This window comes from Quercus lobata, chromosome 4 (genome assembly GCF_001633185.2).
Source record: "Quercus lobata isolate SW786 chromosome 4, ValleyOak3.0 Primary Assembly, whole genome shotgun sequence".
Taxonomy (NCBI): Eukaryota; Viridiplantae; Streptophyta; class Magnoliopsida; order Fagales; family Fagaceae; genus Quercus; species Quercus lobata.
In genome coordinates, this window is record NC_044907.1 from 17,510,451 (window position 1) to 17,526,733 (window position 16,283).

Below are 16,283 nucleotides of genomic sequence, written 5' to 3' on the forward strand. Positions count from 1 at the left end.
CTTCGAAGATCGGCGAAGCAACAACTATTCATGATTGTTCCAATTTGGGTATCGTCGAATCTCTTCTCTGGCCCGGTGCTCTTTGTAGTTTTTTGGGTATGGGTATGAGATTGTTTTTCCAGTACGGGTATGCAATTGTTTCCGGTATGATTGTTTTTCCGGTATGGGTATGTGATTGTTTCCAGTATGGGTATGTGTGTTTTTCCTATGGGTTTGTGATGGGTTGTTCAGGGCTGGCCGATGGCTTTGGGCTATGGATTTGCAATGGGTCATGGTGGTAATGGACCAATGGTGGTTGTTTGACCGATTTGGGTTTGGGTTGGGTTGATCCAGAGTGGGGGTTGATCCGGTTTCTAGTGTTTTTAAGGACTTTGTTGATGGTGGTTGGGGGTTACATATTTGGGTGGCAATTGTTCAGAGTTTGGATTGGATTTGGATGCGATTGTTCATAGTTTGGGTTGGAGTTGGGTGGTGTTTGGGTTAGATTTGATGGGTCTGTGTGTGTTTCGGTGGTTGGTGGTGGCAATTTTTTTTGGAGTAATTTTGGTGGTGACAAAAGAGTGGCTGAGTTTTGGTGGATGGTGTTGTGTGGGAACGGCGGAATGAGAGAGAGAGAGAGAGAGAGAGAGAGAGATGTGGAAAGGTCTAACTTTTGAACTAATGAGAGTTAGTTCTTGAATTTTAGCTTTAGTTAGGTTGGACAGGTGTTAATTTTTAGTACTGACACGTCATAGTTTGGAGAGAGTTCCTCCAAACAAGATTGTAGGGAAACTTCATCCTTATTTTTTTTATAAATTGATAATTTCACCATTCCTACCTACTCTTTAACCAATTAAAAAAATGTCCTTATCTCTTTTTAAAAATTATGATTAAGAATTAGTCTTCATATATATATAGTAGATGCTAAAAAAAATATTTTTATTAACAAAGAATGATGTTGTGATTGCCATTAAAAACAAGAATTTAAAAAAATTAATTTTGTATTATACATATCATTGAAGAATGTAAGAATTTAATTTTAGGGGATTCACCATGATTTATAGTTTATATTTCGTTTCTTATGCTATTCCAAAATTTGAACATTTTTTGAACTTCTACCGCTTGTATCCTTTCACAAAACTTGCATCCTTAATTTTTTTTACCCAAAAAAAAATAGGGTGGGGAGAGTAAAAGCTGAAAGAAATGTACAATGGTGCACGACAAAACCAATCTATCTTTAATGATAAAGTTTTATTAGTGAAAGCAAATATGAAAAAATTCGACCGGACTCCTGATTTGAACTCAAAAGAGCCTAATCTTGAGATTTTTTACCTGGAATAAAAATATGTTGACACGTGACCCACTTGAAAACTTTTTAATCTGAACTCCATTGACCCGATCCGACCAACCTGTCAGCAAGGTCTAAGTGAAAAATTGGTGGTCATACTAAATTACTTTTTTTTTTTTTTTTGAAAGGGTCATACTAAATTACTAATCAAAGTTCGGATGGATTTTTTATTTTTTTTTGGATTTAGACCAATTAATCTTTACTATTGAACTAAAATTCATATCACGCAACATTCAAGTACGTATTGGAGGAGGATCTAATTAACTTTACGTATTCATGTCACTAAGCAAAAGGAAAAAAATAATGAGGATTATTTACTTTGGATTAGTTTTGCTGGAAATTTTATTTACTTATTTGTTAAAAATTGGAAATAATTGGTAAAATCTTCTTCAGATGATAAAAAAACAATAATCAAAACCATAGGTATAGGCCCTAAAATATGCTGGTACAGATCTTCAAAGCTGTTGGTAAGGACTATCCCGATACAAGTAAAAACATCAGAACAAGGTCTAAAAAGCGCTAGAATAGGTCTGGGGACCCTATACCAATTGTCACTACACAGCAGTTTGAAGCATCGGGATAGGCATTTTGGGCCTATTCTAGCACTTTTTGGGGCTATCCCGGTGGTTTTGCAAACACTGGGATAGCCCCATTTTTTGTAGTAAAGTGCTATTAATACTTTCTTAAACTAGTTCATTAATAATTCTCTAAGAGTATCTGTTAACTAGACCTAAATTAAAAAGGCTCTAAATCATGCGCATGAAAGTTAGTTGTCGCTTCAATTGCCATGGACAGACAAAATTATACTATTCCAAAATGAAAAACCGTTGGTCTACATTCCTTTATTCATGTAATATTTACACTATAAACTAAATAAATGTATATAATATTGTGAACATATATATATATACACACACATATAGGATTGGGTTCAAGTTATACCTGATGTAACTTTAAGCAATGTTACATCACTTAATATTTTTTAATTGGATTTGAATATTGATAAATTCACCGTTAGATTACATTATCTTCATATATTTTCTATGCTTGCAAAATTTTAAGGTGATCAAAGATTAATAGCCATGTCATTAATTGTTAAAATTCAAGTTTTTGTAGTTTAAAATAATGCATAAAAGATAAGTTTATGGATTAAATGGTAAATAACCTCTAATTGATATGAAAATTGACTTGTGTGTTAAAAACATATAGAACATATAATTCAATAGTTGGATTTTCAAAATATTAATTTAATAAAAAGTTATTGGGTGATGTAATATTACTTAGAGTTACATCAGGTGTAACTTGAATCCAACTCATATATATATATATAATATCGAATGTTTACAATTCAAACATTTTTTTTTTTTAACTCTTACTCTTCACCTCTCATATAATGATCCTGTTGGCAGTGGCGGCTCCATAAATGTTTTCCAGGGTGTTCCTCAAAAAAATTTATATATTGATGACAACAACAACAATAATAACAATAAAAAAAATTATGCAAATACATAAAGTTTTACAACTTAAAGATTATGGAGTTCAGTTGTGGTTGTTGTTAATGTTGTTGAATAGGGATGGACAGCAATGACTGGGAAGAGTAAGTGAGTTTCTTATTTCCTTTTAGCCTTTAGGTTTGATTTAGTTTTAGTTTAAATTGTTTAATGACTTGTGAATCCGTAAGGCACTGAGGCAATGCTGATTTTTTTTTTTTTAAAATATTTGTTGAATTAAAAACGTAATCATGTTGGTGTTAGAGTAGTGATAGTCTTAGTTTGAGATGAGATTGATCTTGTACTAGGCTTTTCTGTTGGCATTTGGTTTGGGCCTTGTTAGTAGTTTTATTATAATTTTTTTTCCAGATTTTTGTTCAAGGTTTTTTTTTGGGTTTTTTCCATGATTTTATAAACCAATACGGTGAAAGAACCAGAAAAGGGACTGGCTATTGGTTTTTTAGTCAGATCGAGATCCGACCGATGGTCTAATCAGTGATATCATAAATAATATAATTAATAAAATTTTAAATTATATAAATAAAAATATAATTAGTTTATTACTAATAATATGATAGCAAAATGTAAAAACATTATATATATATTTTTTTGAGAAACAAAAAAAAAATTTGTAAAAACATAATATTTAGTGACACTTTTTGTGTAAATTTAATCAAATTTCCTTAGAATGGACAATTACATGTTTAATTATATAATCATAAAAATAAAAATTTTATTATATATATATAATGAATTAATTGATATTATATAAAAATTAAGTAACTTTTGAAGTTTATTCACTTAATTAAATAAAATTACTATTTTTTTAATCAAAATTATCATAAAAAGAAAAAAGAAAATTAGTTGTATAATGAAAAAAGCTAAATTTACGTGATTTTGACTAATTAGTTTTATAGTATATATTATAATGTTTTTGAAAAAAAGTAGTCATACAATGACAGTGTATCAGATAAAAAAGAAACAAAAAATAAAATCGTAGTATAAGCTTAAAAGAATATAAAAACATGTTGTTCTTTTTGCTTGAAAGACCCTAATTATTAAATTGCTTAAATTATGGATCAAAATTTAATTTTATTGGCATAAAAAAATTTTAAGATGCTCCCAAATTCTTTTTTAAAGGTAAATAAATATAAAATTTTAAACTATAATGTATAAATTTTTTTTTTTTCAAGTTAGGGTGGTCTTGGGGCCACCCTGGCCATAAGGTGCCACTACCTGTTGGATGGTACCACGTGTCATCACTCATTCTTTTTCACAAAACTTGCATCCGGCGGGGGAAGCTGAAAGAGATAGACAATGGTACACGTAAAACCAAACTTTATTCTATAAAAGAGATATTATTATTAGTCAAAGATTGTGGGGGCCTGGATTTGTCATTGGATTTAGACCAATCTTCACCGTTGAACTAAAAACCCAGAAGTCTGTGGTTACATCCAACGGGTCAAGTTTGTTACTTTGAATAGAAGATCTATGAGATTGACCAATGTGTTCGTAATTCAGACAGTGTACCACCTAGCCTACATAATTTACTTAAAGTCAAGTTAGGCAACATTTGTTATATATGTACAAATCAGTGGATGGCACATCTGGACAAGTGTTTTACGCATAAAGTTTCCACGTAAAGTTGTAATACAACTCATAAAACTATATAGTAAAAGCAATATATGATCAAAAACTTGTAAACATATGCACTTTTAATTGAAATTTTCTTGAATTTTTTTTCTTAAAAAAAAAAGAAACCCGTCGATTCCAATAAATATTCTGACACCCATAATAAAATAGTACTTAATGACTAACTTGTCATTGGCATGACACATCAAACGTATACAGTGAAAAAGAATACTGCAGATTGGATAAGCTGTACACATGCAGTTTTGCTTTTAATGGGTCTTGCACAAGTGTGCGGCGTGTATGCAAAGATCTAGAGAGAGAGAGAGAGAGAGAGAGAGAGAGAGAGAGTTTTGTAGAGAGTGTTTGCGAAAGTGAGGCTTTCAATACTCAATACCCAGTGGGATTTTTGGACGGGAAGATGGCAAAGCTTGCTTATATTCCAGTGACCATGTTTAGCTTAATTGTGTTTGTAATAGTATTTATGTGCACAGGAGCAAACGAAGTTGAAGCACAAGCAACAGGGAGTCTTCCTGATAATGAAGGTACTTTTTGTTTATATATATTTATATGTTATTTTGGTAATCAAGCTCAAGTTTATGGAATTGGAAATCAGTATATTGAAGTTTCAGTTTGCTCAGCTTAATGAAGTTTATATTAGCTGTTAGCAGCATCCTTATTGCCTCTGTGTTGTAACTTGGCCTCATGTGGTTAAGGGCTTGACATGCTTCCCATACTATTTAATTAGCCTTTTTAGCACTGCAATAAGACCCCATAATGAAACTGAATTTCATGGATCATCACAGAGAAACCAAGACATGACTTTTACCTTCTTCGTGGCCATATCTGGTCACATTAAATGGGTCGATTGTAGAATTACGAAACCATGCTTTGGATTTGCTTTGAGAAACCAAATTAAATGAGACCACTCTAGTTATGATTCTTCCTCTTATAGAATCCCACACAGCAGTTAAACTTTATTTTTTTATAAAAATAAAACTATAAAATAAGGGACCCAAGTCACTGATGGGATTGATGCATCATAAACTATCCTAGGACCATATTTGGTAATGAGAAGTTCTCTAATGTGCCAGTTACTCAATCTGAACAAAACCATTCCATTCCCAATTAGGTGCTTACAGAATTAGGAGTAATAGGCCTTAACTTCAGCAATTTTCCCCAACACCAAGAACATTCCCTAGACATTTTCATAGACCATGAATTTTGTCCTTTCAATAAGTATTACCCAGGCAACCCACAACAAGCTTGACAGGGTAAAGGCAACCAGATATTCCTCAAAACTGAGGCATTATTTGAATTTAGGATTTGAAACAACTGTCTGGTTAACTTTTTTTCTCAGCTGCACTATTGGCACGTTCATTCCACTGGTAGGCATACTTATCAATTATTTAGGTAACAAAAAAATCCTGGTAGAGAAGTTGATGCGTTTGATGTGTGCAGTGGAAGCCCTTCAAGAAATAGCTACACAGCTGGGGAAGAAAGACTGGAATTTCAAAGTAAATCCATGCAATGACTCAAGCTGGATTACACCATTTTCAAGTCAGAGGCAATTGTACAATAATTCTGTCTTCTGCAATTGCTCCAACACGGGTGGTGTATGCCACGTGGTTAGCATGTACACTCCCTTTGCTCATATAACACGGAAGTTATTCTATTAAATTTTCTTATGAAGGTTAATGGCAAATAATGGCAATGAATATTTGAATAAGATGTGTAACTTAGTTGAAAATTGGATAAACACCTATTTCTTTATTTTGCTAAAATTTTCTCTCTTTTTTATTCATTGAATTTAAGCTAAGACATTACTTTGAAATTGTTACATAAAATTGTAATCTCTCTCTGTTTTTTATTTTACTTTAATCTTTGTTATACAGATTTCTTAAAGGGCAGGATCTTGATGGTATACTTCCACCATCTTTGGTTAAGCTACCCAACCTTAAGGAAATGTAAGAAGGGCTTCCAATTATTTGTTTTTCTTGTTAGCCAGCAAATTAGACTATAAGCTTCTATTTACAGAAGACTTTCCTCTTGCTGACAGTGATTTGAATAGAAACTACCTTAGAGGAATGATACCACGAGAATGGGCTTCAATGAAGTTGGAATATCTGTAAATGACTCACCACCCTTTCAAGTCCAAGGTTAGCTGGTTAAAGCTAATTATTAAACTAATGAAAATGAATCAAGTGCAGGTCCATCAGTACGAACAACTTATCAGGACGTATTGACTACTTGGCAAACATTACCACTCTGAGAGCTCTGTATGTTCTGGATCTCTATGTTAAATAATTTCAAAAATTCATTTGGTTAAGCTCTGCTGTTTGTAATCTTGGACTTTATTTCAGGTCCATTGAAAGCAACCTGTTCTCTGGCCCTGTTCCCCCTGGGCTTGCAAACTTGGTTGACTTGGAGATTCTGTTAGTGATTCTTTCTTTTCAAATCACATTTGATTAGTCATTTCTAAATTCTCAATGAGTTTCATAACATAATAATAGCGTATGTTGAACTGGTCTTAAGTTTCCTTTTTTACTGCAGCATTCTCAATGCTAACAATCTCACAGGAGAGTTGCCAGTAGCTCTCACTAGTCTGACCAAATTAAGAGAACTGTAAGTGGTTGTCAACTTTTCAATTTCTGTACTAACAGTAATTTTTTATTTTTTGTTGAAAAATGATCAGGTTTTTATTTCATTCTATCTTGTTTCTATCTGGCCCATATGCAGTAGGATTAGCAGTAACAACTTCACTGGAAGAATGCCTGATTCCTTTCAAAGTTGGAAACAACTTCAGAAATTGTATGTGATATTCCTTCAATTTTATGTACAGCACTTCTACTTAAAAGTCTCAGGTTTAATCTAAATCCATTGTAATTATGTCCTTAACAGAGAGATCCAAGCTAGTGGTCTTGAGGGGCCCATTCCTCCTAGCATTTCGGTCTTAAGCAATTTAACAGTGCTGTGAGTTCCGTGTTCTATGTTAAAAGTTGCTGAGTTGCATAATCTCTACAATAATTTCATGTGATTTTAAACTAATAAAATTTATAGCCAAAGAAAATAACAGTTATTGATGGCGCAATATCATGCAGAAGGATCAGCGACTTACATGGAGTAGGTTCACTTTTCCCGAACCTACGTAACATGGGAGGCCTGATAAGATTGTAAGGTTTTTATGTTGTAAAATTATCTGCAATTAGAATAATACACATGTTATTGCAATTTTGCTTATATGAAGTTGGTTTATGTTTCAGGATGTTGAGAAGCTGTAATATCTCAGGACAAATCCCTGAATATATATCAGGAATGACACAGCTGAAAATTTTGTAATTTCTCTGTTCATTATTCTCTTTAATTTTTAGTGAATTACAAAAAGATTGATAGATATTGAGAAAAATATTAACACTTGAAAGGTATTGAAGTTCAAAATGTGGAATTAAGCTAGCAATTGATAACTTGCTAAATTCTAATTTTTGAGACAAGAAATTTTGAGACCTTTAATTCCTATCTTGACAAATAGATTATTGTATAGTATTAGAATTAGTATCTCAAGAGATATGATCTGAATTTATTGCCTCTTTCGTCTAGTGATTTTAATTTAAACTGCTAAGACAGAATGTTAGCCAAGGATATCTACAGATAAGAACGATAATGACATTATGATGTTTAAGAAGACCTTTAATCTCATTAGTTTGGTACATACCATGAAAACCTATTACAGTCTCCAATGTGGGTGTGAGAAACTGAAAATGTTATACTACGTAATACATTGATAAAAGGGTCAGGTGGAATTCAAAATTCATGATAGGAAAGAAAGAATAGTAACTTAAAATTGAGAGAGGTCATATGAAATATGAATAATAAGTAGAGTTTGGAGGACTAGCTGTATACTTTTCTCAATTTCCATAATATAACAGGGATTGAGACAATTTGTAAGGTCATTCAAGAAGAATTAAAGTTGAGACTAGCTGTTTAGGTGTTTTACACTATAAATGAACAATTGTTTTGGAGTGTTTGTAATTGGAAAAATTCTAGATGCTTGTACCCATGCTATTAGCTGCCACATGTTTAAAGACCATTTGACTGATGCCTACTTGAGTTACTCAGTACAGAAATGCCCTCGTCAGATACATGCTTAGTACTCTTCAATTATGAATGGAAACTATAATAGATTTATAGCTCCATATATTAAGTATGTGAACATATTATCAGGTCCTCCATCAATCTGCTATACCTAAATTTATGTTATTTTCTAGGTCCATTCAAATTTAGGGAACAAGCATGTCTATAAGTTCACCATGTTGACTTGGACAGTTATTTAGCGTACTGACATCTGCTTTTTCCTTTTGCAGGGATCTTAGCTTCAACAGATTGGATGGAAACATTCCAAATTTGGAAGTTCTAACTAGTTTGGACACCATGTAAGCAATCAAAATTCATGCGTTGGCCAACTTACTACCTGATCCTGTGGGCCATTTATGTTAAGCTGGACATACTATGTTGGCCTGCTTCCTAAAGCAATTTAACTTTTGAGATTGTTGATTTACCAACATAGTGTAAGACCCTGTTTTTCTGAAAGGTTTTTGGAATGAACATTATGGTACAAAGTCATGTCTGAAAGGTTTCATACAAATAGAGTCAGCTCACAAAAGTTCAAAAACAAAATTTCCTTTTATGTACATTCAAAACAGTAACAATATTTGTGTTTCTAATCACAATGTGATGATTTGATGCTCATTGGATAGATATCTGACAAAAAACTTGCTCAGTGGGCCAATTCCAGACTGGATTAAGGGCAGAGATAGCCGCTAGTATGTTTTCCGTCTTAACTTCTACACTGAATTTGCATGATATTTCTGTTCATTTATATTCTTTATTTGCGACAATAGAAGCATATTCTCTTAAGGTGCTAAGCATAATGTTTTATATCCGAAAATGTATATACCTAATTTAGATAATGGTTCATTTCATGACCTCTTTAGGGGTAAGTTGCGGAAACATTCTCCACATAATGGGTTAATAACTTAATAATCCCATTTTTCTTGCAGCTTAATTTGCATTTTTCTACATGTAGCGTCACCTTGAAAGAACAGCATTATTTTGTTCCATTGTTCAATGTTTGTTATCTAGAAATGCTTAGTGGGAGTGGCCGAGTGGGCCTAAATTGATCTTGTTTTAGCTTTGATAAATCCAGTTTGAAGTTTTAGAAACGCTATATTATGGTAGATATATAGAACACAATGCTGTTATAGAATACATGTAACATATGTCTTTCTTAGAACATCCAGAAGGATGGTATAAATCACTGAATTGGTTAATTATTTAGCTAATTATGGAAAGAAGGAACTCAGTTTGTATTAATTGGTGGTTAATATGGTCATAAGTTTGTATATAACTCAAATTTCCTCTCTCAACTTCTGTACATATTAGATCAATTGTAGCATTAAGATCAATTTATATCAAAATTCATGAAATATCAGATCAATTGTAGCATTAAAATCAATTTATACCAAAATTCATGAATATGTAATTTTATGTTTTGGAAGATTAAAGGAAATTATGTTTTCATGCAGTCAAATAGATATCTCTTACAATAATTTTTCTGAAAGCTCTGCGCCAACCACTTGTCTAGACACCATGTAAGAAACTTTTTCCTCTAAAAATCAACCTACTTGAGCTTTCAACACTTTGCTTTATTCATTTACTTCTTTTTCTTTTCTCTCTTTCATTTTTTTTTTTTTTTTTTGGTTGGTTGTGTGGAAAGTAACTCATTTGTTATTCAACAGAAATTTGTTCAGAAGCTTTTCTAGACAGGACAACTCGTAAGCTTCTAATTTATTTAACTTCTAAGGAGAGCAGTTTTTATAATCTTATTTATAATTTCCATTTTTTTAAATATGCTAATTCTTCTTCCTTTTGCTTCATTTTAATCTAGAATTCTTACGGAATGTCTGAAGAATAATCCATGTTCAAAAGGTAAATATATGCTAGAATCAAACCAGCATTTAGATGCTTCAATTATCAATATCACACCTTACTCATCAATGATTTTTTATCAATAAAACAAAGATTAAATTATTATTGATAATTGAATATCTCCTGTTTTGTTTGATTGTATCTGATTACTTTGGTGCTCTCTAGATCAGTATTCTTTGAATATAAATTGTGGTGGAAAAGCAACCACCATTGGAAATGTCAAATATGAAGCAGATTTAGAGCTTGGAGGTGCAGCAAAATTTGTTCGCATGATGACAGATGATAGTTGGGGCTTTAGTAGCACTGGAGATTTTTGGGATGTTTGGAGTAGCTCACATGACTACATAGCAACAAATGAATCTGTACTCAAAATGAATGACTCTGAATTGTACATGGATGCACGCCTCTCTCCTCTATCTCTCACATATTATGCACGCTGTTTGGCTAATGGAAATTATACCGTGAAACTTCACTTTGCTGAGATTATATTTAGAGACAACAGATCCTTTTTCAGTGTTGGAAGACGGATGTTTGATGTTTATATCCAGGTACTCAAAGTCAGTCAGATCATTTTTCTTCCCTAAATGCTATAGACGATAATTTAACCTAAATACTTTGTTGTAGGAAGAACTGGTGCTGAAGGATTTTGATATTGAAAAGGAAGCACAAGGAGTTGACAAAGCAGTTGTCAGGAACTTTACAGCATTTGTTGAGAATAAAATTTTGGAGATCCGCTTTCACTGGTCTGGGAAAGGGACAACGGATGTCCCAAAGAGAGGAACATATGGTCCTCTTATATCAGCTATCTCCATAGATGCTGGTAAGTACAAAAGTTGTATGTTCTGTATTCCTTCTTTTACATGGTCAGGCATTTTCTCACTCTCACTCTCACTCCCACTCTTTCATTTTTGAGTTTTGAATGTTTCTATATCCAAAACTGCTGGATGCAAAGTAAAATACTTGAAACAATGTTAATGCACAGCTGGGTGGAAGACATACAAAGATTTTTTTTTTTTTTTTCCCTTTTTCCTCTCTAATTCCATTTTTTATTACCTAACCTGTGTTTTGAACCATATAATAGTATCTGGTTTTATCTTCTCAAATAGTATCTGGTTTTACACTAGATCCACCTATGTGTATGCCTTTACAGTACAATGTACAAAACCGAATGCAGTTTTACAATCACTATTCTTTGCTACTTTCCTTCTATGTAGATTTCAACCCTCCTGATGATAGAAAAAAGAAGATACTCATCACAGTTGGAACTGTAGTTTTGGTGTCAAGCCTTATACTCCTGATTTTAGGAATTCTTCGGTGGAAGGGATGTTTGGGAGGCAGGACATCAAGGGAACAAGGTAACTTAGTTTTGATATCATTGACTAGTCAGAATACTAGTGAAGCAGTCTTGTAAATTTTTAAGATGTATTCTAATATCTGAAACTTGTTCCATACAGAACTGAGAGGCCTAGATCTGCAAACGGGTTTTTTTACATTCAGGCAAATTAAAGCTGCCACCAACAATTTTGATGCTGCAAACAAGTTAGGGCAAGGTGGCTTTGGAGCTGTATACAAGGTAATCTATGGTCTTCTATCTTTGCATGAATGCATTTAATACCTTTTTCTATTATTCCCTTTGCATTTTCACTGGTCCAGATAGACCTCATACATAACCAATAATGCAAATTATACTGTCAATGCAGGGTACTTTATTAGATGGTACCATAATTGCAGTTAAGCAACTTTCTTCTAAATCAAAGCAAGGGAATCGTGAATTTGTGAATGAAATAGGCATGATTTCTGGATTACAACATCCAAATCTTGTTAGACTGTATGGATGCTGTGTTGAACGAAATCAGTTATTGTTGGTATATGAATACATGGAAAACAATAGCCTTGAACACGCTTTATTTGGTAAGCTTAATCTTTCATCTTTGGCATATTATTATTTTGACTTGAAAAGAGTAGGAGTCAATTTCCATGAATCATATAGGACCTATAGGTTGAACTAAAAATTTGGATATTATTGATTGAGCTATCTGCATTGCTGGTCCAGAGGAAAGCCGACTGAAATTGGACTGGCCTACAAGGAAAAAAATATGTCTTGGCATAGCAAGAGGTCTGACTTTCTTGCATGAGGAATCACCCCTGAAAATTGTTCATAGGGACATCAAGACTAGCAATATACTACTGGATGGGGACCTTAATCCTAAGATTTCTGACTTTGGGTTGGCCAAGCTTTATGAAGAGGAGAACAGCCACATTAGCACCCGAGTTGCAGGAACTGTGTGAGCTACCTTTTTTTCTTCCTTCATTCTGAACTTAGATTTTTCTTGTGTTCTTTTTTCGACAAATATGAATCTTAATGGCTCTAATTTCAAGTTGCTTTCCTAAAAGAAAATCAGAATAAGACAGCAATTGAAGTCTCCATAAACAAGTTCGTATACACAGTACTATGGGAAAGTCCCCACTTTAAGTATTAGTAGGAGCTTTATTTATATTAGCCATCTGCATTTGCTACCCAATTGTCCTCCTATTTAGTATTCCTGCTTTACAAATCATTTACATGATAGATATAGAAAAAACCTGCAAAGTTAGTTTACCTTAATTTTATATGTATCGAAGCAACATCTCAAACTTCTCATCAAATAGAAACTGCAGAATAAAACAGAAGGATGAGAAATTTCTGTTTTATTCAAAAATTAAATTTCATATGTTGAATGCTACCTCTAAATTTTACCTTTTTATACAAGGATTAAGCAATATAGAGAAATTTTAATTTATATTCTGCTTTCCTGTATGGCTAATGGTGCATGACTACATCAATTATCAACTTGCAAAGTGGCAATATCCGTAATAGGTCGAGAAATAGAGTCACCCCCCTTCCCCTCACTCTCTCAACCACCCAATCAACACTAAGTGTAGTTTTTCAAGGCTTGCAATTGTTAACAGTACAAATCTTGTTTTAGGTGAAGTTTATTTCATGTGGAACAAATTTGTGACTAAATAATGCTAGCTTTTTTTAATGGCATTATTGCTTGCCAAAATGGAAATAAAATTATTATGATAGGAAATCTAGTTACCTAAAACTATTTTGTCATGGATTTGTTTGTTAGAGAAGCTTGTAACCTCATTCAAGTGAAACCTTACAAATTGAATGATCTTTCTGTGCAGAGGATACATGGCGCCAGAATATGCATTATGGGGATATTTAACATATAAAGCAGATGTATATAGTTTTGGGATTGTTGCATTGGAAATTGTTGCTGGGAAGAACAACATGAAATATCGACCAAATGAAAATTTTGTATGCCTTCTAGATTGGGTAAGATAGATCATCAAAATTTTCTTATAATTGAAACTAAAAGCAGCTTTGAGACCCAGTCACTTTTTTTGGGACTTCTTTATTTGGCCTTGTATTGTGCGTTTATATACCAATCCAGATTTAAGTGCCATTTTGCACAAGACTTATCTTCATTGAAACCAAATAACATTTACTGAGTTCTGATTAAAACATTTAAAGAGCTAAGCATTCCATATATACAATTTTCTTTCTTTTTTTAAAAAAAAAATTTATTTTTTGGTGGGTAGATGGGTGACCTGAATAATGATATAAAACGAAAATGTTAAATTGAGTTAGTGATGGCAATATAAGAATAACATGAATCTAGCACAAATTTCACTTTTATTTTCATTATAAGTCTTTTTAGATATAGTTTCTTTTTAATAATAATTTTTTTGTATTTGGCTTCAGTAAATTATTACCTTATCGTTTAAGATTTGTATTGTTTTGCCCAATATATAATGCTAATTAATTTCTTCTTTCCATTTTCTTCTATATTCTTTTACAGGCCCTTGTTTCACAACAAAAGGGGAATTTGATGGATTTAGTGGATCCAGACTTAAAATCTAATTTCAGTAAAGAAGAGGCAGTAAAAATTATGAAAGTAGCTCTATTATGCACTAATCCATCACCAACACTTCGGCCTACCATGTCTGCCGTAGTAAGCATGCTTGAAGGCCAAACTGCTGTTCATGAGCTGATCATGGATCCAAGTATTTATGGTGATGATTTGAGATTTAAGGCTCTGAGAGAATACTTTGATCAGATCATGGGACAAGGCTCAGATGACACCCAGAGTCATATTCATTCATCTGATGCAACATGGATTGGCTCTTCCACTACATTATCGAGTCAATCTTAATTCTAGGTTTGTTAACCATTACATTGCCCGTCATGATGAAAAATTCTTGTCTAATGATAAAGAAAATATTTTGAATCCCCTGGTTGCAAAATATGTGTTTCATAAAGCTTCTTGTATATTCTTGTCAACTTAGGAAAAAAGAAGAAGAAAATTTAAGAAAATAAGCTGTGAAATGAAGCTGAATATATATTTGAGTAGAAATTGCCCCTTTACATGATTAAAACATTTAATATGGCAGTTCATGCACTGCTTCTGTGGCTTATCCTTCTAAAAGTGTTATCTTGGTACTAACTGTTAGGTCAAAGTAGAAGTTATATACAAAATTGCATAAAGTTTTGCATTACAATGTTCAACCAATCACATTGGTTCTACCACATTGAATTTATAACTGTGGTAGTACAATTGGCACTGCTATTTGATAACATCCATGATTTCTGGGTTAATGGATGTTTTCCTTTGTATGCTTCTGAGAAGTTTGAGGAAAAGAAAAATGTGCTCTGCTGCATGGGGGGTTGCTCACTCATACAGCAACAGTTTTAGTCAACATGTAGCTAGTGATAGTAGTGCCCCTTTTGGCATAAATCTTGTGTTGAGTCTGTTGACCGTGTAAATTGGCCAATGTACTAAACATTGTTAGCATTGAAATACCTGGCCACTACATTTTTTTTTTTTTTTTTCCTTAAAATGCAAAATATGAAATGACTGAGATCCATATGAAATCCCAAACCCAGAAATCTATTCAATTTTAAGGTCTTGTAAGCTCAAACTCTAAATTTGGTTAGCAAATCACTGTCTTTACCTTCATACCATTAAGTGAGTCTAAACAAAGTTGACAATCAATGTATTAAGATTGCTAATTCTAAATTTTTGCTCCTTAATTTCCATGGGTAGAAACATCCAAGATTGTTTCAACCATACAAAACCAAAAGGAAGTTCTTCAAGAGGGCATAGGTTGATTCAGTGGGGGGGAAAGATTGAATCAACGAGTTATTATGATTTAGGTTAAAGCTTGATTGATTTAGATTAAGGCATGATTTAAATGTAACGTAGTTTCAGTTTGTTCCCATCAATAGGTAATTAATCATTTTGCTTGGTTGCCTTTAACTGTTCAACATCCCGTAGCTATAGTCATAAGCCACTACCTGATTCCAAGGAAATGATCCTCTATTTCACAGACTTCACCTCATCTACCTGATTATTGCAAATGACCATAACCAATCATTTCATTCTTCTATTTTTTTTATATATATATATATATATATATATTAATAATCACAGAATGCATTATAAGAAGCTAATTTTCTCAGAATGCTTCTTAGTATTCTGAGGATTTCTTCAGTACTCTAAACATATAAGTTGGTTGGGTAATCTTGAATTACAGAGAACTCTTAGATATGAAGAAATTAAAACTGCTAAGTAGGTTCATGAAATTAAAATTGGTTCTCCCCACTAACAAAAAGATAATAAACTTACACCGTTTCAAGTGAAGCAAACCAAATACATAGAAAGGAAAACAAAACCAAATACATATATTACAAACTACTTTGTTAACATGAAAGCATAGCAATTATTTAAATAACATAGCAAACACCCTAATCATTATAGGTACCGATCTTGTCCATGATCTTGGCAACCACTTCTTTGGACTTT

At 32.8% G+C, this 16,283-nt stretch overlaps 1 protein-coding gene across 2 annotated transcripts; it reads left to right on the forward strand.

Annotated features, from left to right (window-relative positions):
* Positions 1 to 4,599: 4,599 nt before the first annotated feature.
* Positions 4,600 to 14,928, forward strand: LOC115987639 (probable LRR receptor-like serine/threonine-protein kinase At1g07650). 2 transcript variants are annotated; one of them, XM_031111230.1, is made up of 24 exons: positions 4,603 to 4,991; positions 5,908 to 6,082; positions 6,342 to 6,413; positions 6,506 to 6,574; positions 6,657 to 6,725; positions 6,810 to 6,881; positions 7,000 to 7,071; positions 7,186 to 7,257; positions 7,348 to 7,419; positions 7,548 to 7,619; positions 7,710 to 7,781; positions 8,808 to 8,876; positions 9,201 to 9,266; positions 10,029 to 10,094; positions 10,242 to 10,277; positions 10,391 to 10,431; positions 10,597 to 10,979; positions 11,056 to 11,251; positions 11,646 to 11,786; positions 11,886 to 12,004; positions 12,132 to 12,342; positions 12,485 to 12,716; positions 13,603 to 13,753; positions 14,280 to 14,928. In XM_031111230.1, exons 1-24 carry the CDS (start codon positions 4,868 to 4,870, stop codon positions 14,631 to 14,633), a joined length of 3,006 nt encoding a protein of 1,001 aa, XP_030967090.1. In that variant the 5' UTR covers positions 4,603 to 4,867; the 3' UTR covers positions 14,634 to 14,928. The 2 variants fall into 2 exon arrangements, with proteins under 2 accessions (XP_030967091.1, XP_030967090.1); XM_031111231.1 differs by lacking the exon at positions 14,280 to 14,928 and having other exon boundaries at positions 4,600 to 4,991; positions 12,485 to 12,714; positions 13,603 to 13,745.
* The last annotated feature ends 1,355 nt before the right edge of the window (positions 14,929 to 16,283 follow it).

What these genes read in the sequence shown, in the direction of transcription:
- LOC115987639 (XM_031111230.1), top strand. Translation starts at nt 4,868, where the DNA reads ATGGCAAAGCTTGCTTATATTCCAGTGACCATGTTTAGCTTAATTGTG. An exon ending in CTGACCAAATTAAGAGAACT is followed by an intron (nt 7,072 to 7,185) that starts GTAAGTGGTTGT and finishes GCCCATATGCAG; the next exon opens with TAGGATTAGCAGTAACAACT. An exon ending in TTAAGCAATTTAACAGTGCT is followed by an intron (nt 7,420 to 7,547) that starts GTGAGTTCCGTG and finishes AATATCATGCAG; the next exon opens with AAGGATCAGCGACTTACATG.